This window comes from Anthonomus grandis, chromosome 15 (genome assembly GCF_022605725.1).
Source record: "Anthonomus grandis grandis chromosome 15, icAntGran1.3, whole genome shotgun sequence".
In the NCBI taxonomy this organism is placed as follows: Eukaryota; Metazoa; Arthropoda; class Insecta; order Coleoptera; family Curculionidae; genus Anthonomus; species Anthonomus grandis.
The window spans coordinates 13,101,691-13,126,968 of NC_065560.1; the positions used below are offsets into that span (position 1 = coordinate 13,101,691).

At 33.9% G+C, this 25,278-nt stretch overlaps 1 protein-coding gene across 3 annotated transcripts; it reads left to right on the forward strand.

Moving 5' to 3' along the window:
• Nucleotides 1-7,252: 7,252 nt before the first annotated feature.
• On the forward strand, nt 7,253-24,745 carry LOC126745238 (carboxypeptidase M). Of its 3 annotated transcripts, XM_050452991.1 has the most exons (13): nt 7,253-7,469; nt 8,872-9,051; nt 9,572-9,704; nt 9,761-9,894; nt 9,954-10,090; nt 10,179-10,369; nt 10,451-10,480; nt 15,809-15,948; nt 21,679-21,834; nt 21,899-22,075; nt 23,965-24,057; nt 24,194-24,304; nt 24,407-24,550. In XM_050452991.1, the coding sequence occupies exons 2-12, from the start codon at nt 8,881-8,883 to the stop codon at nt 24,296-24,298; spliced, it is 1,467 nt and encodes a 488-aa protein (XP_050308948.1). In that variant the 5' UTR covers nt 7,253-7,469; nt 8,872-8,880; the 3' UTR covers nt 24,299-24,304; nt 24,407-24,550. The 3 variants fall into 3 exon arrangements, with proteins under 3 accessions (XP_050308948.1, XP_050308946.1, XP_050308947.1); XM_050452989.1 differs by lacking the exon at nt 24,194-24,304 and having other exon boundaries at nt 7,254-7,469; nt 24,407-24,745; XM_050452990.1 differs by lacking the exons at nt 10,451-10,480; nt 24,194-24,304 and having other exon boundaries at nt 7,257-7,469; nt 24,407-24,745.
• Nucleotides 24,746-25,278: the final 533 nt, after the last annotated feature.

Genomic DNA, 25,278 nt, shown 5'->3' on the forward strand with positions numbered 1-25,278 from the left:
CTTAAAAAATTTTTGGGACCTGATAGGTCTTTATCTTTAGGTGATTATCTTTAGTCGTTTTTAAAATATTTACGATAATTATCCGTAGATAATAAAATGTTTAAATAAGAACCAGGAAATCTGCATTCTTAACAAAATAGGTATTTTAATGCCTTTTTTGTTGCCAAGCAAAATATTTCACCTGTTTCTCTTAATAAATTTTTGACATTTTGGTGAGAATATCATTTTTGTATGTATATTATCAGCTTAAGTATTCAGTTATTTGAATTATCGTAACTTTGTTTTTAAAAGAAATTTGGAGTTTTGTTTCAGAAATCTAATCTGAACGAAAATTGCATACTTATAAAATGCATTTTAGCAAAGACGAACTTGTTGACATGATATTTGTGTTGAGGTAACCTGAAAAGAATTGCCTCTTAGCCTCTCGAATGTATGGGGCGCGCTATCCTGATAGAAAATGTCCAGAAGAAAAATCTTTTAGAAGGTTACTAGCAAAATTTGTGGAGACAGGGAGTGTTTGTTACCCCAAGCAAGATAGAATGAGGCCTGTTACTAATCAGGAGCAAGAGTTAGATGTGTTATTAACGGTAACCGAAGATCCTCACCTAAGTCAGTCAAATATCGGAGCAGCAGTTGGAATAAGTGAAAGATCAGTTTTAAAAAGAAATCATTTTCATCCATACCACATCCATGAACATCAAGCATTTTTTGATGGGGATATACAAAACCGACTTGAACTTTGTACTTGAAGCAGAAATAAATTACAAAACGACCCCACGTTTTTTAATAATGTCCTATTTACGGATGAGGCAACATTTCATAAAAATGGATCAGTAAATAGACATAACTTTCATTATTATTCATCCGAAAACCCCATTTTATGATCGACTATCAGCATAGGTGGTCAATCAATGTGTGGGGTGGAATTATTGGAAGCACCATTATCAGTCCCTATTTTTTTGAATGGTCATCTCAATGGAGAAATGTATCTTTAATTTTTACAAAATGAACTGCCTAGATTACTTGCAAATGTTCCATTAATTACTAGAAACCGAATGTGGTTTCAACAGGACGGAGCTCCTCCACATTTTTCTCAAAATGTCACTGAATATTTAACTGTAGCCTTTGAAGAAAAATGGATTGGAAGGAATCGACCTATTAATTGGCCAGCCAGATCACCTGACCTAACAAAATTAGATTTTTTTTTATGGGGTTTTGTAAAAGAAATTGTTTATAGTTCTACAACGGCAGTAGATATGGAGCAGAGAATACGGGATGCGTTTGCTCATGTAACTCCACAAATGCTACATGAAGTAGAAAGAAGTTTTCAGGAACGTATTAATTTATGTTTTGAACAAAACGGAGGACATATTGAACACTTAATGTAATAATAATAAAATGATAAATATTTTTAATATGCTTGTTTAATTATTATCGTGAATATTTTAAAAACGACTAAAGATAGCTAATATGTTTACATAATAAAAAATGTTCATGTATTAAATCTTCATTAAATGGATAAAAAATATACAGGGTGTTCCATTTAAAAAAAGCGAGAAATGGAGCTTTGAAATTCGTAATATATGATTGCTAACTACAAACACCCTGTATATGACAGAAGGAAACAATTTAAGTCAAAATAATTCTCCATTCTTCTAGAATATCAATTAAGTCCAATATTGACATTGAATTAACATTTCTAGTATCAAGATGAAATTAAATGATGTAATGATTTTTAGATTTTTTTTATAAAAAAAATCATTGCAGTCAAACTGCGCATGACAAAGCAGCCATATTTAGCGCATATACTAGGTAGCCTAAGGCGGTCTTAAAAATAAAATAAAAAAATGGCATTCCATTTAAAAAAAAATGCTGCTTATATCACCCTACTTTTTTGAAGCACCCTGTATACTTCAAAATATTTTCGAGATATGCGCTATTAGGTCCCAAAATTTTTTTAAGAGGTTAGAAATTTTTAACCTAATTTTTTTAGGCTTTATGGAAGACCGACGCACTGTTGCAGGACCCTGTATATTTAATCATATGATATATTTAAAATCAATAAAACAATACCCTTTAATTTCTTATAAATAGATGGATAGAGAATTTTCGTCCTCTAAAGCTATTTTCAACATTTTTTCTAAGTGTCTACGCAGAATTTAGTAACTCAGAAAAAATGTTTTACTAAATTGAATGTGTTGGTGGAGTTATGTTTTTTTAGCTTCAAAAAAATTGAAAAACAAATTAACTGCAACTAAATTAACTTATACCATCAGATCAGCATGGATTTATGTAGAGAAAGTCTTGTGATACAAACTTGATTTGTTTTTCTCAGAGCATTTGTACTACGCCGGATCAGTTTGGCCATCAGATGTAGCCTATATGGACTTTCAAAGGGCATTTGATCAGTTGGATCATAAACATTTTCTTTTTAAAATTAATGCCTTGGGATTTTTGGATAATTTTGCTCTTGTACAATTTTATTTTACTAGCCGCGATCAATTCGTCGAAATTAGTAGTTTACGTTCTCATAATTACGAGGTTTCCTCAGGTGTCCGACAGGGATCTAATTTACGTCCCCTTTTTCCTGATATCTATTGCTGATCTTACTAAATTTATTAAATGCTCGAAACTTAAGTTTGTAAACGACCTTAAACTTTTTCTAAATATTATTACTATCCACAATATATTGTGGTAATCTATGTAACTATATACAGGGTGTTTATTTGAAAACTTTCCACCACGGATTTATCGAAAACCACAAGAAACCCTTCAGTTTCAGTGAAAAGCTGTCTCGAAGTCAACCAGTAGTTCGTCGCCGCTATGTCGACATACTCTTGTTGAACCTCGTGAATATGTCTTCTATGTAGTGGTTTTCCCATCCAAGCTAGCATTTTTTCTTGCTCGGTGCGTTGATGTATAAGCAGCTCAAGCTCCTGTAGTTTAAGTGGTGTTGAGTCGTCTGCTTCACATACGGCATGATGAATGTGTGATGTTTCAGCCTTTCTTACGAAAAAGGAACGGAGAGAAGTTACTAATTTGCTGACTGAGTCGATCTCAATAGTTAGCTCATTCTTTATAGTTTATTCTTTGCACCTGCTTCATTTCTAAATATCTGTAGGATTTTTCTTCGTCCATAGCATTAATTACTGGACGGTTTTCTATTTGAAAGTCACCTGATTGTAGTTTACAGTTTACCCTTAGTAATGTTTATAATTCGGCACTTATGCAATCCAAAGGTCATTTCTATATCATCAGAGAATTTTTCCGCTATTTTAAGCTTCTGTTCTAATTGATTTTGTGTTGCCGTAACAATTTGTAAGTCATCCATATAAAGTAGATGGTTTACTCTAGTTAGTTCCCTATTATTCTTTTTTAAGCCGAATCCATACCTAGTTGAATTCAGTTGGCTAGAGAGTGGGTTCATGGCAAGGCAAAACCAAAGTGGACTTAGGAATATACACCTACCGATAGAAATCATATTAATACCAATGCAGTTACCGTTAGGCACCTGGAATTTTATTGATGTTCGCCAAGATGCCATAGTGAATTTTAAAAAGGAAATTAAAGTGGTTACCTATTTTATACAATTTAACTACAGCAGTAAGCCATGTATGTGGAAATGCATCAAAAGCTTTTCGGTAGTCAATATATGCTGCGAAAAGGTTTCTCTTGTCATTATAATGCCTGATTGCAAACTACTAAATCGAAAATTAGTTGTTCTTTACATCCTATGGCACCTCTGGTACATCCTGTCTGTTGAGCCACTATGATACTAGTCTGGTCACAACGTATTTACGTTCAGTAATTCAAGATGTAATTAGTTTATAGAGTGTGGGTAAGCATGTTATTGGTCGATATATGCCTTCTGTTAAAAAATTGGGCATATTCTGAGGATTCGTAAGTACGTCGTTTAGAAGGTCGGTCAGTTGTTGATGTGTTGACCACAATTTCTTAATCCAATAATTTTGGACGTAATCTGGGCCTGAAGCTTTCCAGTTAAGTAGCTTTCTTATGACGTTAGTCACTTCGTCAACTAAATATGGTAAAAATTTCAATTGAATATATGTTTCACTGTGCTCGTTCTTCATCTAGCCATTGAGTGTCGAGGTTGCATTCACTAGGTGTTAATTGAGTGCCCCAGAACTCCTCGATGTTTTCTTTAGTTGGGTAAATGCTAACAGCAGTGTTTGTTGGAGCAATGTCATTAAGCTTTCGATAAAATTGCTTCTCTAATTGTTCAAAAATCAAATTATCTTATTTTCTTTTATTACTGGATTAATACCTTCTTAAGCATCCTGAAAAAAATAGATAACTTTTGTTTAAGGATATTCTAGACATTGTTCCGGAGTACATTTTTCAGGGTCCTTCTGTGTATGTTGTTGGGTCTAACGCGTTATTGTCGGCCTCTCATTACGTGTAATACTTTGCTGGGTATTTATTATTTTTAATCCCAGGATTTTAATAACAGCGGTAGTCCCACAGTAGATTAATAGATGGAGCTGTTTAAGTGTCCTAATTGTAAGAATATAATTAGGTATAATTAATTTGGCAGCATCAAGAAGAATAGTCAATTTGCGGAAAGAGTTAACTCTAGGAAGAGCTGGTCTTGTTGAGGGGTTTTACCCTTCATACTCTGTCATTGTCCTTCGAAACTCTGTTTTAAGTTCAGCATGGACTTCATCATTATTTTCGTTGTTCTGGTCTTCATTTTAGGTTTCTTGATTTATTATTACTTCTGGTAACGGTGCTTGGTCTGGTGGGTCTTTTTAAGTTTTCTTCGGCTTCTGATGTCTCTTGGTCGGCATTGTCCTGCAAATTGCCCTTTATTTCCCCCCCCCCCCCGTATTTCATGTAAGGCCTGTTGATCATTTATCACTGCTCCGATTTCCCTATTCATAGAGTTAATTCGAATCTCTCGGATCAAGTTATTTCTAAGATTAACGCGGTATTGGCCAGCGACTCTCTGCTCAGTCACGTTCATATGTGTATATTGTCTGCAGAATTCGACATGTAGCTGTTGTATGTAACCAATCTATATAAATTTGTCACCTTAAAGAAAATGCGCATTATCGATTCGTTCATGGCAGCCATCCAGTTAGAGCACTGGATGAGTTTCCTGGGCAACACCTTCAGTATGTTGGACCTGGTTGGTGGTTTGGTGACTCTGTACCACTGGGGATTAAGCTGTTGTTTTTTAAATGGCAGGAGCCCGCTTCCTCAGCACCCTGCCACCGATGACGGTCCGCATGCTGTCATGTTCAGCGCCGCGGCTCCAGACATGCCCTGGCGATCCCCAGGCAGCGACCTTTCTCCGAGGTTTCGGTTGTTCTCCATTTTCATGAGTGTGTGTGTGCCACTATTTAATCCTTGTGGCCCAAGTTATCCTTTTAGTTGCCTTTTATGACAGACAGAGAATACCGGAGGACTATTCTTTAATCCCGGTCCCCCACGGAGGTTATTATTATTATTATTATTATTATTATTATTATTATTATTATTATTATTATTATTATTATTATTATTATTATTATTATTATTATTATTATTACATCATCATAAAAAGTCCGACATGACATTGCTTATGGCTCCGACCCCATAAGGCGTCATGCGGAAGGCCAATCGTATCGAAGACCACTCCTCGCATTCGCTGGGTTAGTGATCTTCGACCAAATTCATTTGTCACAACAAATGAATAGACTAGATTTCTGTATCTTCATCGACAGGTTTTCGGATGAATCTTGACATGACGGGATCGTCTTTAGTTCTTCCACTAGGGAACCTCATACTGAGCAGTTCTTCATACCTGAGCAGTTCACCAATCAGATCTTTGTATTTGCCTAGCTTTTCCCGTTCTTTGCAATCGATGTGAGTTTTTGTTGGTGCAGCTTCTCCTCTTATCAATCAGAACGAATTCGGTATGCGTTCTTCACAACCCCTTCAATGTCGCCTGGAGCAAATGGCAAAACCGGTGTTTCATCCATACTGTAGTAGTACCTGAGGTAAGAGTAAAGCACCCTAAGAGCATCGTTGTGTCGACGAATGTGTTGTCTACTGACTCGACACGTTATCGGGAATGTTGTTAAATTGGTTCCGATACGCGTTTAAGTGTATCGGAGTGTTTATTTGAGTCTTACTTAATTTTAATTGTTTATTATGCTATCTTGGCATGCAAGCAAAAAACCCTCGGTCTCAGATTTAAGCTTAGCAGATTTCAGGAAGCCAAAAGTGAGTCTTTGTAAAAGGTTAAGATTGTCTACACTTCTCTAAAACATTCCATGCTGAGGCTTACTCATATGATCTTCTAAGAGCCTTCGTTATTATGCTTTTTTATTGCAGATATTTACTTGACTCTAGTCTAATAATAGACTGTTCGTCTTTTTGGTCGATTAGATACTGGTAGCAGCGATATACAGAAGAGAAAAGCACTAAGTGAGTCGCCCTGGAAAACACCTCTCTTTAATGCAATATGCTTTGTGACAACTTTTTGAGCTCCTGATGTTATGGGGAATTTTGATTTCCAGAATATAATCAGTCTTTCGATACTGATATGAGAAATAGAAGAAACTTTAAAGTCATTAACGAGATGTAATAATAATTCATGTGATGTTGCCTCAAAAACTTTTTTATAGTCAATCCAAGCCATACTTAGGCCTGGAGTCAGTCTTGGGTAACACATTTGTCAATTAAAAGATTTTCTTTGCAACCGTTGATCCCTTTTTTCCTCCTCGCTGCTTTCTTATATCAGTAAGAACAGAATCTATTGCATTTAATGTTCTATAATTCAAGATTCTGGTAAAGATCTTTTTTCGTTTGTCGTATGTCATGCTTCTTCAGTAACAGTATTGTTCGGCCTTAGACAAACCATTGTGGAATAATTTAGCCAAGAATTACAAATTCTGGCTAAGTTTGAATGGGTACTGAGAAATTTCTTCCACCAGATGTTGTTAATAACATTATTCCAACATCTTGTTTTTTTTTTAAATGTAAGGGAAGAAAATATGGAAAAGAATTGTTTAGGAAGATTAAAGTCATTTAGTAAAAAAATTATAAAAAATTAAAATTATTACTTTTTATTAGCGTTTTTTTTTTTTAAAAAGGACAAATTTAAACCTTAAAATTATCTATAGGATTCATTTCAACAACGAAGAAATCTCACTTTTCTTAACGATTAACCTCAATTTATGCGGCTTATATTCCCCGAGCGACGCCACCTTCATTCAACGGTAAATTTTCAATAATTCGAAACGTGACGAGCTCAGGTGAAAATCAGCCTCAGTTTAGTTTTATCGACTGAATATTCCGAACGTGAATCGTGTGAAAGCGGACGATTCGGAGAAAGAGAATCTTTTCATGAAGGGAAAATTGTGTCACTCAGGGAAAACTCCTTCTTTTGTGTTTTTTTTCGTTCCGTTAAATTATCGTTCTAAATGAAATTTGGGGTATTCATTTAGTTTTGTATTTTTTTGGTAAGTTAATTTAAGGACATATTATAAAAATAGCCTTAGGCTTTCGAAAAATAAAAAGTCCATATGGACTAGATTTTTGCTACTTGATATGCTTTAATGTTTTTTTTCATGAAAATTTTGGTTGGTTGGTTCTTTAAAAAAAATCATTAAAACTTAAATTTGTATATACAAAGTTTGCTTTAAAAAAAATCCGTTAATTTAATTATTATTGTATGTAAAAATTGATCACACAACAATGAACTATTAAAATGCATCTGATTTATTGACAGATTAATAATTAATAAATACTTAAGTTTTATTGTTATAAGGCGAACTAGTTTATTAATGTATCTAAAAAGCTCTCTGTTATAAAATTCCTTAATATTGCACGACATTCCAGAATTGAATTGTAATTAGGGGTAAATTAATTTTCCCTTTTCCATAAAAACAAAAAAATTTTTAAACTATTCAACATAATGTATACCTCTATGGGAGCTTTTATTTTTAATTTGAGCAAGCAAGTAAAACAATCCACTGCGAAATTTTGAGCAAAATATGAGGACTAATATGAGAAGCAGAGAGAGCGACTTGCATATTTAATTTACACATTTTTAACATTACACATTCTTAAACCAGCTTAATTAACCACGTATCCTTAAAGTATTGCCTCACTGTCTAATATATTCAAATTTGCTTTTTTTACCTTTAGTTAAGGTTTTCTAATAAATTGGAATTTTTTGCCTTATGCCTGTTTTTGGCTCTTTTACTTTTATTGGGTGCCAGAGAATACCTCTTTGAGATCTGACGTTTTATTATTTCCTTATTGTGAATTAATTTCAATTAATATGTCTGTACAATACATATTTAAGTTTTTATTTGACAAGGTGAACTAAATTTTAAATAAATTATAAGAAAATCTGTTTTGTTTTTAAAAATATATGTGTACAATCTACCAGGTGGATTCGGATTTTTACATATTTTATATTTATTTAGACCTTGTCTAATTTTCTTACTCATACTTATATATTTCGGCTTTAAAATAACCGGCTAACTGTATAAATAACCGGGTTTCTTGATTTACTTACCGGACCTTTAAAGGCCGTTAAGTAAATCAAGATTACACTTTACGCGAAACATTAAATTGCTTTCAACTTTGGACATGCTCCCAAAATAAGTAGATACGTAAAAGAATGCATTATTTGTTAACAAAAATTAATCCGACTTGGTGTCCTACTTAAATCTGGACTACTTTCCCTTAAAAGACAAAAAGAACCGTTATAATTTACAACATATATGATGATGTACCGATTAAAAAACTAACGTACCAAATCGCCGCAAACTTGACGAAAATTATAATTTAATCGTCGTGTATTTTCCACTTTCATGATTTTTCATAATACATTGTTTGTTTGTATTTTTTTAGTTTTTAATTATGACATCTGTGATACGACATGCCGTCACCTTCCTGTTAATACCGTTTCTAATAATTAATGCAGCACCAGATGGAAGTCAGTACAATTTGAATAATCAGTTTAAGGTTGGGGCTTCCATAGGATTTCCTGATGTTTATAAGAATAATGTTACTGTTGAGGAAAGGACAATTGTAAGTATTGAGAAATTTGCCTTTTTTAATTTAATTAAAAAAGGAATTTTTGGTTCAAATTTCAAATAGTCTTTTTTCAGAAAGTCGATTTTGTGCGTCAAAAAATGTTGATCGTTCTCATAAAAGATCTTAATTTAAAAAAAAATTTTAGTGGTATTTTTGTTTTGGTTTATGTTCTGTTGTTAGAAACTTTATATTTTTTATCGAAAATATAAATTAATTCCAGTGGCATTAAAAAAAATTAACATGTAAAAACTGAATTTAAATCACATTCATAATTTATATTTACGATATTATTAACAATTACATTAACTTGCTACCATATTATTGTTTGTCAGTTCATAAATACTGCTCTTGTACCTAAAAGACTTAGCAATGAAGATGAAGCAAAATTATTTTGCGTAACTCTAAAAGACACATAAAATTAAACCCTTCTCTATTTAAATATATTTTCCTTCTTGCTTAATTATGAATACTAGTTTATTATAGTAAAATAAAAATTGTTAATCACTTTATTCAGGATGGATTTGGAGAGGAGCCAATAATTAAACACAAATACCATCACTATGACGAACTAACGAGTGTGCTAAGAAAAATGAATGCGAGATATCCTTCATTAACCGCCTTATATTCCATAGGAACTTCTGTCAGAGGTAATTTGTCAAAAATAGTTTCCTTTACAATGTTTTTAGTTATGTTTTTTTATCAGGTAAAGACTTGTGGGTCATGGTAGTCTCTGCTTCACCGTATGAACATATGCTTGGCAAACCAGATGTTAAATATATTGGAAATATTCATGGTAACGAAGTAGTCAGCCGCGAGTTGCTGTTGCAACTTATTGAGGTATAAAACTTTTCTAGTTTATTATTAAATTAGCAAATTAGGTAATTATCATTTTGTAGTATTTGGTAACGCATTACAAAACTGATAATTATATAAAATGGTTATTGGACAACACAAGGATTCATATAATGCCGTCAATGAATCCAGATGGATTTGAGGTATCTAAGGAGGGAAAATGTGATGGAGCAGTTGGAAGGTAAATAAGCTTCATAACTTCTATAATCTGAATTATTATCATGAGAGATTTGACAGTTTAGAGAAATAATAACACTATGTTTTCCTAGATATAACTCCCAAGGCGTCGACCTTAACCGAAACTTTCCGGATTATTTTAAACAAAATAATCGAAATCGCGTTCAACCAGAGACAGAGGCTGTAAAAGAGTGGATTAAGAAAATCCAGTTCGTTTTATCTGGTAGCTTGCACGGTGGCGCCCTAGTAGCCAGTTATCCCTTCGATAACACCCCGAACTCACGTAAGTTATGATGCGATAACTAAAAATTATAATTTAATCATAATAGTATTCGTAAGTATATTTTTTTAATGCTGCATTAAGGAGTCTGTCAGTCCACTGCTCTTTGCTCTAGTAAGTGTTAAAAGAGCTTTTAATTATGCCCCCAAATTGCTTCAAAAGTAAACGAGATACAGAAAAATGGTTGCGACGAAAGTTGTTCAGGAGTATCTAATGACATACAGGGTGTTTCTTAACCTATATGCATAAACTTGGGAAGTTATTGCTAATGATAAATAATGACTAATAGTGAAAAAAATGTAAGTAAAATATTTTTAGTTTCTTAGATAATTCTTTTTTTTTCACAAAAAGTAATAACTTTATCAGGTGGAATTTTGTTTTCAAATTAAGAAGTAAACAAGTTAGGATGATGTTTATTATGTTTAGTAGTACCTACTTTTCTATCAGTTGATACAGTTGTGGTCCTATTTCGTTTTTTATTAAAATTATGCCGCATAATTTTTCAAATGAGGAACTAACGGACATGTTACTGGCATACGGGGAATCAAGATAAAACAGTGTGGCTGCAGCTAATCTTTATGCACAAAGGTTTCCTCATCAGATTGGGTATCGATCAGGGCGGCTATTCTGTAATTTTGGAGGAAGTAACACTTCCTCCTGAGAGAAGGGATCTCACATCACATTCCTCTCCCTAGGTATAAAAATTAGTATTCTGTAATAGCAGTGACATCTGTAATAGCAGTGATCGTGTAATTCTTACAGCGTTGCCAGATTCTCGACCAATAGAATACGCGCGCTCATACGTTCGACGCGCCGCTGACCTGACAAGGATTTTGACATTTGACGTACCGCATGCCGGGTATTTATTATTTATTTTTTTGTACAACGGTTTAAAAGACATTAATAATTATCTGTGTTAGTGTTACCACTTTAATAAATTAGAAATTAGATAGAAGTAGTCTGTGGTATTAAAATGGCAGAGTGTAATCGATCGACCCCCATGACCAATGGACAAAAAACATTTTGAGTGCATGAAAAAACACCCCCAGCTACAAAGTGGACTATTTTCAAATAGTTTTGCAAAGAAAGACGTCCAAAACTTGTGGGAAAACATCACTGTAACGCTAAATGCATTCCCTGGGGCATCCTGTAAAACTTGGAAGCAATGGCGAAAAGAAGATGAAACATTAGGGTTAAAAGCTTGCATATATGGAGTTACCACTTCAATTATATCACGGGCAAGTTCTTTGTTTATCCTGAATCTTTTTATAAAGCTTGGCTAATGATGCAAAGGGATCAATCCTTTGGAAAACTTGCCTTTCTCCTTCCAAATCTTCTTGAGCATCACGGAGGTTCCCCAATACCTTAAATTTAGTTATAGAAAAGTTCCATAAGAATAGTCAGAATAGTGATTTTTTGCAAATTAATAAACAATAATGTTACCTATTATTAATACCTACCTCATTAGCGATTAGCAGCTCAGCAAAATCCATATTATGGTTATTATTATACACAATAATAATAATCGGAGGGATTTTTTTATAATCAGAACCAACAAACCAAACAAAACAACGCAATTTTTTTTGGATTTTCATCACCTGTCTCGGAAGTTAGGTTAGGATACCCTTCTCCCTCACAATTTAGCAGTAGAAGTGTGATCACGCATTTTTCGCACGATGTGAGCGCCCCCCTGTTTACAGAATAAACTTTTAGAATGTTGTTTCACGCGTTTATAGAATAGCCGTCCAGGTATCATCCGTCGCGTGAAGCTTTTTTGCGTGTGGTTCAGCGGGGTAGAGAAACTGGAAATTTGCGGCCAAGTTACCCTGGGTTTGGTAACTTGGTGGAGCCATTAGACCTAGGCGCATTTTAAATCTGGAGAATTTGATTTTAGATATCATCGAAGAGCATCCTGACATAAGCACTAGAATAATTTCAACGCAATTTGGATTATCACCAGTCACAGTTTTGCGAATTTTAAGGCATGAATCTCTGTATCCATTTCACGTCCAAAGGGTACAAGCTTTACTTCCAAGGGATCATGCGCCTCGAGTAAACTTTTGCGAGTGGTTGTTTCATCAGCAGCAGTTAAATCCAAACTTTACCAGGAACATTTTAGCTACGGATGAAGCAATTTTCACACGCAATGGTATTCACAATTTTCGCAACACGCATTTTTGGGCAGTTGAAAATCCGCATGCCATTCGGCGAACAAACTTTCAACAACGATTTTCAGTAAATGTGTGGGCTGGAATTGTAAACGGAATACCTATTGACCCTTTCATTTTGGATAATCGTCTAACTGGTGCTTTTTATTTACAATTCTTGCGACAAAATTTGCCGGTACTCCTTGAAGAATTCCCTCTTCACATTAGGCAGAATTTGTGGTTTCTTCACGATGGTGCGCCACCATATTTTGCGCGACCAGTGCGACAGCATTTGGATCGAATGTGCCCCGAACGATGGATAGGCCGAGGTGGTCCAATTGGATGGCCTCCTCGATCACCCGACCTTAATCCGCTTGACTTTTATTTTTGGGGCCACCTAAAATCTCTGGTGTATGTAACCGAAGTTGACAATGAACAAGAATTAAGAAATCGAATATTTGCTGCCGCCAAGGAAATTCGGCTACAACCTGGATTAGCTGCTGTCTGCAACTCTTGGATTAGGCGTGCTCAATTATGTATTGAAAGTCATGGAAATAACTTCGAACAGTTACTATAATAGTTAAATAAACATTTACTTTGAAAATTTACGTTTTTTTTAAATTTTAATTAATAAGTCGTTTATCTCCGTAACTAAAACTATTTTACTAATTTTTTTTTAACTATTAGTCATTATTTGCCGTTAGCAATAATTTTCCAAGTTTATGCGTATAGGTTAAGAAACACCCTGTATTTCTGTGAAGGTCTTTTGGGCCTTGCGGTCATTTTTCAAGATCAATTTAAGGTCAGAGTAATTTTTTTTTAATGGAAACCTGTATTTCTTGTAGCGGATTTGAAAAGAGCGGAAATTTATGATAATATTTCAAACTTTATTTTCGTAACCTTGAGGTCAAATCAAAGTTAAATTACAAAAAGCTTAGCAATTAAAGCTAAGCTCAAATTAGAAACGCTTTAGCAGGTGGATCAAGTACAAGTGTTTCAATAACCTTAACCATTTTGTCCTTGAAGTCAATTGAGCATTTTCAGGTTTAAGTGCTTTCATTCATTTGGAAACAACGACGCGGACGTAGTAAGTTTGTCTGTTTTCTTTAGGCTGCTTCATTAGTGTGAGACCCCTTGTCTGTCCCATATTTAATTACGAAGCAAAGGTTTTTGAAGTTGCCTCCATTTACCTGAAGACACAACGTACCTTTAATATGCGTTGACTATGAAATTCGCGTACACAAAGTTTGTCTTGGAAACTCAGCGCGTGCTTTACAAATTCGATCTCGTCGTAAGTCTACCGCAAAATGTGGCGTTGCACCAAATTGCTAAAGTACCATTTTTCGCCTCGTGTTTAATTCTGCCAATAGCTCTGGCAGCCTTAGTAACTATATTGATTAATATAACTCCAAGTAGCTATATTGATTAATATTAGCTTCAAAGAAGTAAGGACCAATTAAATAACTATTTACAATCCCACACCATACTATAAGGCTCCAGCGATATTGATGATCTACATCACCTTTAAATTTTGCTTCATAAGAAATTAAGACAAAGTTAAAAAAGTTTGGATTATCTGAAATCTCGTGCAAGGCCCACTGGCAAAATTCAACACGCTGTTGCAGATGTTTTACCTGTAATGCTTCAACCAAATTAATATGGTATTTAAAGAAAGTCCAGGACGATCTTTTTCAGGTAAATTGCGTATAGCATTATCAGTAGGATGTCTTTGATCAAGGAGACATTCAGCGTACAGCCTTTTGAGCATTATTTTTGAAAGTGGTAGATAATGGTAATGTAGAAACAGGTAGTCGGACTGACATTGTCTTTGTTTTTATTACAACACGGTAGGTATCTCCGACCGTTATCAAGTATAAACTAAAGCAATTTCCTAATCTGCAGGCTTAGATATGATTAATAGCATCAATGAGGCGTGATATCCCATGATGCGTGAAGAGAGCATCTGCTAGAAGAGGTCTTCATATGTTGGGAACATCCACACTGGGTTGTCTGAAGACGCCCTGGTTTTGCATTATGTAGGCAGCTTCCAGAAATTTCCTTTTTCGCCAGTGTGATTCCTTCATTAGGATTTTTTTTTCAGACCAGTGAATGTTATGGCCGTTTGTCCAAGCATGTTCAGCTATGCCTGATCTGGCTACTTCTCCAGTGGTCGTCCATTTGCGATGTTCCTTGGTCGTAACTGCCAAAGGTCTTTTGGTTTCGCCAACATATGAGTCGCCACACTCACAAGGGATCTGGTAGATGCAGTTTTTGGTGTCTGCTGTAGATTTTTGCTTTGTTTTGGAAACAGAATTTCTTATTGTATTGCCAGATCTAAAGGCGGTTTTTAGATTAAACTTCTTAGCAATTCGTCGGATTTTCTCGTATGTAACTTTTATATAAAGGATTGCGAGAAGCCCAGTTGATTCATCCTCTTGCTTGGTTCTGGTTTCGTTCGCCCTCTGGATAGTTTTATGGATAAGTTTTTTGGGATAATCATTCTGCTGCAGATCTTTAGTAAGAAGTGCTACTTCCGCCTTAAAGTCTGCGTCGTTATTGCAGATGGTTAAAGCTCGATTTTACAGAGACCTGATGATTCCAACTTTAGTCGAACCAGAGTGATTGGAATCAAAGTGTAGGTATTGTCCGGTATGTGTGGCTTTTCGATACACAGACTACCTGTTTCTTTCGAGTATTCTTATTACATTCTGCCAAAATCATATTCATCAATATCATATCAGCCCTTTTAAGACTGTATTTAATTTTAATATGAATATGACAGAATTGAACGTGTTCCGTTACAGTTTACTATTTGTGCTTTGTTATTATTGATGATCCTCAACAACTAATTAATTGAAGTGTTATCCAAGATGGGAGCCAGCCTGAATAGAGTCCTCATTAAATGAAATCACTCCAACCTAAAAATTACCTTGATAATTGACCCAAATTATTTTTAAAATCTTTACTTCAAACAGAAATATTAATTAATAGTTATAAAGCAGTTTTTTTATAACTTGACCTTGATTTGACCTTCCCAAGGTTAGGATAATAAAATTAGCGAAGTAAAATACGGTTTTAAACGTAAAACTTTCCGAGTCTGCTACAAAAGATGGAGGTTTTTATTTAAAAAAGTTACTCTAACTTTGAAAAACGACCACCAGATTCATGTACCCCTTTATCCTAAACAACTTTGGTCTTTTCAACATTTTTCTATATCTTATTTACTTTGCATACAATTTGGGTGCATGTATTAAAATAGCCCATCTGATACCTGCATTATTTTAATTTTTTTTAGTGTTATCATCATATACTCATACACCTTCGTTGACACCGGATGATGACGTATTTAAGCATTTGGCACTAACTTACTCGACCAATCATGCTAAAATGAGTAAAGGAGTCAAATGTCAAACCTCACAAACCGAATTTAGAAGAGTAAGTGTGATATTAAGATATTCTAACACATCTCTATCATATTTCTAAAATAAAAAAAAACACAAACAAATTAAAATTATTGGTCCTTTTAACAGCTATTTTTATCTCAATAGGACTAGCGTTTCTTCATTAGCAGTTTTATTAACCCAGATAATGCCAAAACTTAAATTTTAATCCTCGATTTTTTTGTAATTATTGCTGTTTAACTACTATAAGGAACAATGACAAAAAAAAGATTAGTTTTAAAGATAATGTATGATAATGAATAAATCAAGTGTGTATTTGAACAAAAAAGTTATAATAACATTACATCGGGACCTATTTTTCCTGATGTAACTAACTGATCCAATCTATCGTTATTAGAGGTTTTATGAATATTTGTAGTTTGATGGCCAGAACCTCCTGTTTATATGCCGCCATTACAAAATTATTTTACAGTGATTGCAATCACTGTCAACTAAGTAACAGACATTTTGGGTTACTTTTTTGTTCACCTCCTATTTTATATGTTTGCTTATCTTGTTCGGTCATGTCCAGGTAAGTGAGTACTAGTGTAAACTAGTTAGTAGTCTTCTCCCGAAGATGCTAACATCGTTAGCGAAACACGTTTCTAGTGTAAAAATAAAGAGTTTTGGTTAGTGGTAAAACTGTCTCGAAATTTAATACTCCATTATGTCCGCAAAATAAAGTCGGTATAGATCATACGGTAAAGCTTTATTAAACTAATCGATTTTAAAAAATAAATAAACAATTTGCTATGAAGATCAATGCTTGCTCAAGTGCTTGTAACATCGATTTGCAGCTGTGTGAAGGAAAACTGTGCCAGCAACAACGAATCACGTGCGGAAATTTTTTTAGAGTCAGATAAATTATCATGGATAAATATCATGCACATTTAATGCGCCTTATGGTGCACATACTACAAGGTACTTTGTGGTTGAAGCAAACAACAAGGAAAAAAATATTATAAAAATATTGAAAAATTCTGATTGAAACTACAAAATTTATCTTTTTATGCTTTTTGTACAGGTACCTCCAATCTTGTGACTTTAATCTTTAAAAAATCATTTCAATGATCAATTCAACAAGTAACTTGTAAGTTTTGATCGATATATATATTGTTTGGTTCAGGGATTGGACAGTAATTTTGACAGAAGTTTAACTTTTTGCATTAAACTTTAATATTACGACTTAGCTCAGAGAAAGTCAAATGGGCATTTGGAAGAAGAAACGACATCATAATGAAAGATCGGGAATAGATCACATATTTAATAGTAACAAGCCTAAAGAAACTATAACTTCTTTTATAACAGCTAAAAATAATTCTACTGAGCTTTTCATAAACGTAGTCCCTTAATAACAGACGAAAAACAATGAAAAACACAAAGTCACGGTCTCACAACATTTACTTAAAGCTACACGTGTTTCGCTCTATTCAGAGCATCATCAGGCCTAAAACAATAATAATAAGTATTGAAAGAAAAAAAAAGGAGGACATTAAAAAGACTAAAACCTTAAAAAGCCACTAACGTTGGCAAAACAGTAAATAAACATACATTTAAGGTTAGGATGTCTATACAGTTATTTAGAACCAAAAAAATAAAAAATAAAAAACTGCAAAATAATATCACACCTATTGGGAATCGAACCTGCAACAACAAGCTTACAAGCCAGAGACTATAACCTATGGGCTACCGGAACACTGAGAAGAAGTTCAAAACATTTGTTGTTAAGTCAAGGCATTTTAACACAATATTAAACTTATTTCAGTTGGAAGAAATTATGTAAATATAAAATTGATTAAATAAGATTATTAAAAATAAGGTTGGGTTCAAAATTAAATACGTCGTTAATACAGACAAGAACAGGACTCTTCTTGGCTTTAGTAATTTCCATCCTCTCCAGAAGGTCAAGCTTTTTCCCTTTAGGGCATTCATGAAGTATTTCAGCTCCGACCTCTGGAGAAAAGTGATGTGTGGAAGCTAACAGGTGATTCGCAAACGCTGACTTTGTATCACGGACGTCTGTATTTTTAAATTTCTCAAACAACGCTACATGTTCTTTAACGCGTGTAGAAATTTTTCTTCCAGATTGGCCAATATATGCAGCGTCACAATCCCGACATTTCAAAGAGTAAACCCCTGATTTCGAAAAGACATTTGCCTTGTCTATCACGCTCACTAACTGTTTTTTTAAATTATTCGCGGTTTTGAAAGCGATTTTGATATTAGAAGTCTTAAAAAATTTAGCTAAATTTAATGAAATTGAGCCGAAAAAGGACAAAGATCTAAAGGACTTTTTGTCGTCTTTCTCATGAAGAAGATTGTAAGTCAACCTGTATTTATTTAAGAACTTAAAGTATAATTTGTTAATTAAGTAAAGTGGGAATCCATTATTAAAAGCAATATGTTTTATAATATTAAGCTCTTTAGCAAACGCTTCCTTTGACAGGGCGATGTTAAAAAGTCTGTAAAAGAAAGAATTGAAAGAGGCAAATTTGTATGGATAGGGAGAAATAGACGCGTATTGAATGACATTATCAGTAGTTGTGGGTTTACGATATATTTCAAATATTAGTTTATTATTGAGTCTTTCTATAAGGAGGTCTAGGAATGGCAGTTTACCATTTTGTTCTTCCTCAATGGTAAAAGAAATCTTTGGGTGCAAAGAATTCACAAAACGAAGAAAATTTGTCAAATCTTCTTTCTGGCCATTCATTGTTTTTCGTCTGTTGTATACGTCGGTCTCTTTGTGAAAAATGGATGCGATTTTCGTAGTCCCTTAATGCATAATGCTGTTGATAAATCCGTTTTTTGGGTCCTCTTTTATGGTTATTGATCTTTATTTTATATAAAAAGCAACAGGTATTATATATTTTTTTTAATGGTGTACAATGTACATGACTCCTAGATATTTTTTCATTTTTCCTAGCACTTCTATGTTTGCAATGTGAGCTATTCATGGTATTCTGAGCATTCTCCTATATAGCCACATCTCAAATTCATCCAGATTTTTAGTGGTGGCTTCTGTGAGTGTCCAAGGTTATACGCCATACAATAAAACAGAAAAGATATAACACCTTAAGTGCCTTACTTTTGCTTCAAGAGATATGTTGTGACTTTTGAAGATGGCACCCATTTTGTGAATTACCATCTTTGCTTTTCCTATACATTTTATTTCTTGTACACTGTCCCATTATCTATTTATGATGGTTCGAAGGTAGCAATATTGTTGAACACGTTCAGTTTGAGTTTTGCCGACATATAGGTGATCTCCATTTATATTTCTTTTTGTTTTTATTTTGTTTGCATTAATATGAAGACCATATTCGGCGTCTCGAATAATATTCAATCTGGCTCCGTTCAAAGAATAGAAGAAGGCATCCTCTTATACTAACACGTATTACAAGTTGAATATCAAATGCGAGAGGACGCATCTGTCTAACTATATAATATTTTCACCTGTTCCATTCGATCTCCATCAAGTCTTAAGCATGCTATCTGCACTTAAGGATATTCTTAGTAATAATCAAGGTCCTTTCTTGTTATTACTAATAATTATTAAATGAATTACAATCTCCCCAAGAGAGCTGATTTTTACATTTAATAATTAACTTAGAATTTTTAATATTGTAATGCTTAATGGGTGACTAGGACAGTCTTTTTTCATCATGGTTTTTTCGTCATACTGATTTCAACTTAAAAACACTCACAGATATTATTGCAATACTTTCATCATCATCATCAGTGGCCGTTTTAAATCCACTGCTGGACATAGGCCTCCCGTAAATCATTCCATTGCTTCTCATCTTATCTCAGTAATTTTTATCCAGTTGTACTGGATGCACTTGATGTCATCCAAACATTTGTTGAAGGACGTCCTCGAATTCGATTCTAGGATTTTCTTTGTCCATCTTCCATCTCTGACTCTGACAATATAGCCTGCCCAGTTCTAATCCCTTCAACTATGTCCGTAACACCAATTCTTTTCCTAATTATATGATTTAGAACTTTGATTCTGAGTAATAAAAAAATCGACATTGATCTCTCTGTCGTACTGTGCTTCTTGGATTTTGTTTATTACCTTCCTGATAAGGATCAGTGTTTTTGCTCCATATGTTAGAACGGGAAGACACTAATCAAAGACCTTCAAAGCTATCCATATCAGTCCTATTTACCTGTTTAATTCTATGGTCTGATTGTCTCTTCCCAATTAATTAATGCCAATAAATCTCGAAGCTAACATATTTATAGACATACAATTGTTCCCTTTGCAAAAATGTTCTTGGCCAAAACAAGCTTGGTCATGTATTGTGTTTTAAAAAAGTGAATTTTAAGGCCGACTTATGCACAAGATCCCTGAAGCATTTTTGTTGACTCCAATATTTCTCCAACTGTTATTCTTCATGAATCTCTGCAGCAGGGCGGTGAATAGTTTTCGAGGAGATAGTGACTTCTTGTCTGACATGCTTTTCCAATGTGAATTTCTTTGTGTCGCTATAGAAAGAAATTTGAAATTTATTTGAAATATTTATCGTCCAAGTATTCTTCCACGATTCCTCTTCCACGATTCATAATCGATCAGACATGCGTATACATCATAGTTGACATCCCTGCATCTTTGGAACTGCAGAAAGTCCTCTATGTTTCCGACTGCAATTATAAAACCAAATTGATATTCGGATATCTGTTCCTCGAATGTCTCCATTGAATGTTGTTGAATGTTGAATGACTCCAAATAGACTGCAGATGAAAATTACAATGCCAGAAGTAATTTTGTAAAATTTTTTGTCACGGTCGCTGCTACACTAAAAAACGCAAACCCAAATGATTTTATTGAGAGTGATCTGCGAAACGAAATTGATTAGTTGTATACTGTTCGCAAAGAAGTCTACTCTATATCTATGTGCGGTTGCCAGAATATTTTGTTGCCTTAATGCAGTCTAGTCTTAATGCGTACTATATATGTATGTAATACATTAGGACGTTTACTCGTTTTGCCACCATTGTTGTTTCTGGAGAAAGAGCTTTTAGCAAGGTTGCTCTTATCAAAAACAAATTACGATTTACTATGGGCAAGGATAGGTTAAATTATTTGATGATAATAAGTATTAAGCATGACAAGGCGTTACATTTTGAAAAAGCTATTAGTGTTCAGTGCTAAGAAAGCGAGAAGCCGCCTGCATTAAATTATTGTAACATTAAAAGGTTTATTTCATTTATTATTATTTTTTTCATAAAGTATACAGCTGTTTTGGACCAACATAAATATGTAGTAAAGCAGTTTTTCTTAACTCTTCGTCTAAAGAGTCGTCGCCATGTTATTATTTGAATTCTATCGAGATATGATAATATTGTCATGGGACAGGGGATTAAAACAAACTACTTTCGCCCAACTAATGACAACAATAATCAATGGTTTTCTCAATAATTAAAAAATAAGAACCAATGTTCATATTGCCTAAAATTTCGGCACTATTGACTTTTTTGTTGTGCCCGTACGTAGATGATTAAATTTATGCTGCTACTAGTTTAAAAAACTTTGAATTAATAATCAAGGCTTAATATATTTGTAAGATCAATTTAACTCATTTTTTCAATTGTTGCAAGTCTACAAAATTTCGCACTTTCTGCACTTCTAAAATAATACTTTTATTTTTTTTAACCCTTAATCTCTTAAAATTTCACGCGTTATATAATAAATAATTAGATTTGCGTTTTTTAAATATAGGGTATTACAAATGGAGCAGAATGGTATCCCCTTACTGGCGGTATGCAAGATTATAACTACGTTTGGTATGGTTGTATGGAGGTCACCTTGGAGGTGTCCTGCTGCAAATATCCACCCGCATTTGAACTACCTAAATACTGGGAAGATAACAAAGTAGTAAGTAGATTTTTCGAAATGTTGTATAGCTTTGTAGTAACAAATTTATTTTTTAATAATTTAGGCACTAATAAAATATTTGGCAGAAGCACACAGAGGCGTTCAAGGTTTTGTATATAACGAAGCAGGAAATCCGGTAGAAAAAGCTTCATTGAAAATTAAATCGCGGGATGTCGGATTTCAAACCACGAAGTTTGGAGAGTTTTGGAGGATTTTGCTGCCTGGGGTATACAAAATGGAGGTAAATATGTGGCATATGCTTTTGCGTGCTCCTGTATTTTTCGAAACTATTTTTTGTTTACTTGACGTTAGCTTATTAGCTTCAAGTTGTAAAGCATATTTTCAAATAGTTCTTGGGTCTTAAATAAATATCGCTACTTATCACTAAAGATAACTAGATCTACATTCTACCCTATAAAAATTTTATCGACGCATCTCCTATAAACTTTCCTTGGCTTCCAAGTTCCTATTTTCTCTTCTACATTATGCATAAAAATCTCTCTGAGAAAAGAAGGACGATAAGATTCTGGCTAAACCAGGCACTTGTCGATAAAACGTGCTGTTAAAAAGGAAAGCTTTCAGGAAAGCACTAGTTTAAGAAGGATGAAGAGATACTTAATATTGAGTCGGTTCAGAGAAGTTCTCAACAAAAGATAAAATCAATAGGAAGGAGGAATACTAGGAAAAAGGCTCTTGAGGTCTAAGCATATTATTTGGCGCCTGGTTCAACGTCTTTTTTAAAAATTCTACTTCACTGGTGATTGAAAAAGTCAGTCGATCTCAAAGTTATTTTGAATTCTATGTCTCAGTCTTCTTTTCGTAGAGCATTTAGTTGATTGTACTTGACCGTGAAGACTTGATGAGGATTTCGAGAGACTGCAATGTAGCTTGGACGCTGTTTAGGAGTGGTGTACTCAAAATCGCCAATTGTTGAATGTCGACAAGTTTTCGCTGAGGTCTGTTAGTAGGAGAAGATTTCCCGTAAAATACGATTATCATGTCGGTGACTTAATTCTGGTCAGAACGCATAGTACACGAGATTTGGGATTATTAATTGGTGACCAACTTTTTTGCATTCAACGCCACGCATATAGAGGAGGCAATCTCTGTTGCCAGGCATATGCTAGGTTCTATTATGCGAAACTGTAATTTTTTTAACAATATTAACGCCTTCACAGCTTTATTTAACTCTTTAGTTAGGAGTAGCTCAAAGTTTAACTCTGCTATTTGGTCACCTATATATAAGAGATATGTAAATGAATTGGACTACAGAGGAAATTTTTAAGATACCTGATATTTAGAGAGGACCTTGTTTTTCCCTCAAGATGGTCAGACAGTGAATACCTACTACACAGATTTCACTTTCAAAGTCTTCTCAAGTGCACTAGCAAGTACCTCAAGAATTTTTGATAGACAAACCAATTTTTTCTCCTTACCACAAGCTTGTACTAGCTTGATTCAAGCGTCACCGACCGTCAGTGTTGAGTCTGCTTAGTATTCGATAAGGTTGCAAACCAAATTGCTCTGAGTTGCCTTAGTTGAGATTCATTCGAACAGTTAAAGATTTGTTATGTAAGTAACATAATTATCTTGTCACAGTACTTTAGATTTAATATCATTTTTCAATGATTCAAATAATGTTGTACCAGCTCTATTCCTTGTTCACTGTCAGGGTCAGGCTATCTTCTATATGAACAAATAAATGGATGTACCAGATGTGATGTTGGGTAGTATATACATGCGATTGTCTTCAATTTAATAAAAAGATTCCTTTGTTGTAATTTAAATATTTCTTGTTCATTTATCTAACTAGTATGATATTGAATATTTGTATAAACCTTACTATAAAATAAAGACTAGAAAAATTAAGAAAAGGTTAGATTTATGAAAATCACTTATCTAGAAGTTTCATGAGTGCATGCATTTCTCATCGATAGAAGGTATATCAATTAATTCGATTCGTAAGATTTGCGACAAAAGATAGTTTCCTTCCCTCGGAGCCAAGAGTCAAAACAAGCAGGTGAGCGGGAAGAACCCTGAAACGTTACGAAACTGTGATAATTTCATACAAGCGCCCTACAAACTTAACTATAAGAATAAAATAAAAAAATTCACATTCATTTTGTCTAGGTTTATGCGGACGGCTTTGTACCAAGGGAGGTTGAATTTATGGTGGTAGATCAGCACCCCACTCTACTCAACGTTACCCTAATTGCTGCTAAGGTAATTTATTTTATCACAAATGTACATAATTAAACTAATTTACATGGTCCACTAATCACAAAACCTTTTACCAAAATATGCACGTACTAATGATTTTTAAAGGTGTTAGGGATTTTTTGTGTAAATAATTTTTTAGAGTTGGCAGCGCTTCAATAAGCCAGTGACAGATCCTCCAAAGACTCCTTTACAACTAGACGGCATGCCACCTAGCAAAGATGCAATTTTTTTCCCTAAATCTTAAGGAAATGTAAATATTACTTGTGTAAATATTTCCAACATAACACAAATATTACTAATTTAATTAGAACAATTTTTTTATTGTATTGCATTTAATTTTATTTAATAATAGCGCAAAGATGGGTACAATAGCAACTTTAATCGACCCAATATTCCAAATTACCACCCGCATAGGAGCCCTTATATTCCGCCACAGCCCAACTACCAATTGCAACAGCCACATCAGAGTCAAGGTGGGATTTTTTCTTCAATTACCAATGGGCTGTCAAACATGCTTAACATATTTGGTTAATTATTTATTTGAATTTGTATAGTTTCTTGGTATTTCTTTTCGCTATTTGGGATTACATAGTTTTAGATTCACGCTGATAAAAAACTAGTTCCTTAGTAATTTTGCAAGAATGTTCCTTATTTATTGGTTTGTTTATCTGAAATAAATGTCTAGAAGTTACTAATTTTTATTTTTATGTTCTTGTGTCTCAACACCCTATAATTGATATTTATTTTTTTATTGAATTATTTTCTTAACTTAGGCAACCCTTTGCTTTTCTATAAGCTAAAGATCACGGAAACAGTTGGTTTCACTGATATCTGCATACGATATGGAATTTGTAACACCATACTCTAAAAATCAAGATAAATAGCATCTAACTTAACCAATAAAATACGAAGTCTGCACAGATATTTTTAGAATTATTCGTTTCCAGAGTGATTTCCAAAATTAACCAATTCCAGCTCTTGGAATGTTTATTGGTTCTTACACAAACACTTTAATCTAATTTTTGAGAAAGTTAAATGTCAACTTAGTTCGTCTGTAAAAATCGTTGGGTGAACAAATCACCATTATTTTCTAGATTTTACGAAAACCTGGAGCTACCTCGGTTTTTTGCTGAACAGGTTGCCACCTGGCTAATTGGTTTCGAACAAAATTATTTAAATGGGAATCTTGCAAGGTTGAAAAATGATCCAGAATTAAAACCAATA

Coding starts and splice junctions, on each gene's coding strand:
- LOC126745238 (XM_050452989.1), top strand. CDS start 8,881: ATGACATCTGTGATACGACATGCCGTCACCTTCCTGTTAATACCGTTT. Junction 22,076..23,964: donor CTGGGGTATACAAAATGGAG/GTAAATATGTGG, acceptor CATTTTGTCTAG/GTTTATGCGGACGGCTTTGT. Junction 24,058..24,406: donor TTACCCTAATTGCTGCTAAG/GTAATTTATTTT, acceptor ATTTAATAATAG/CGCAAAGATGGGTACAATAG.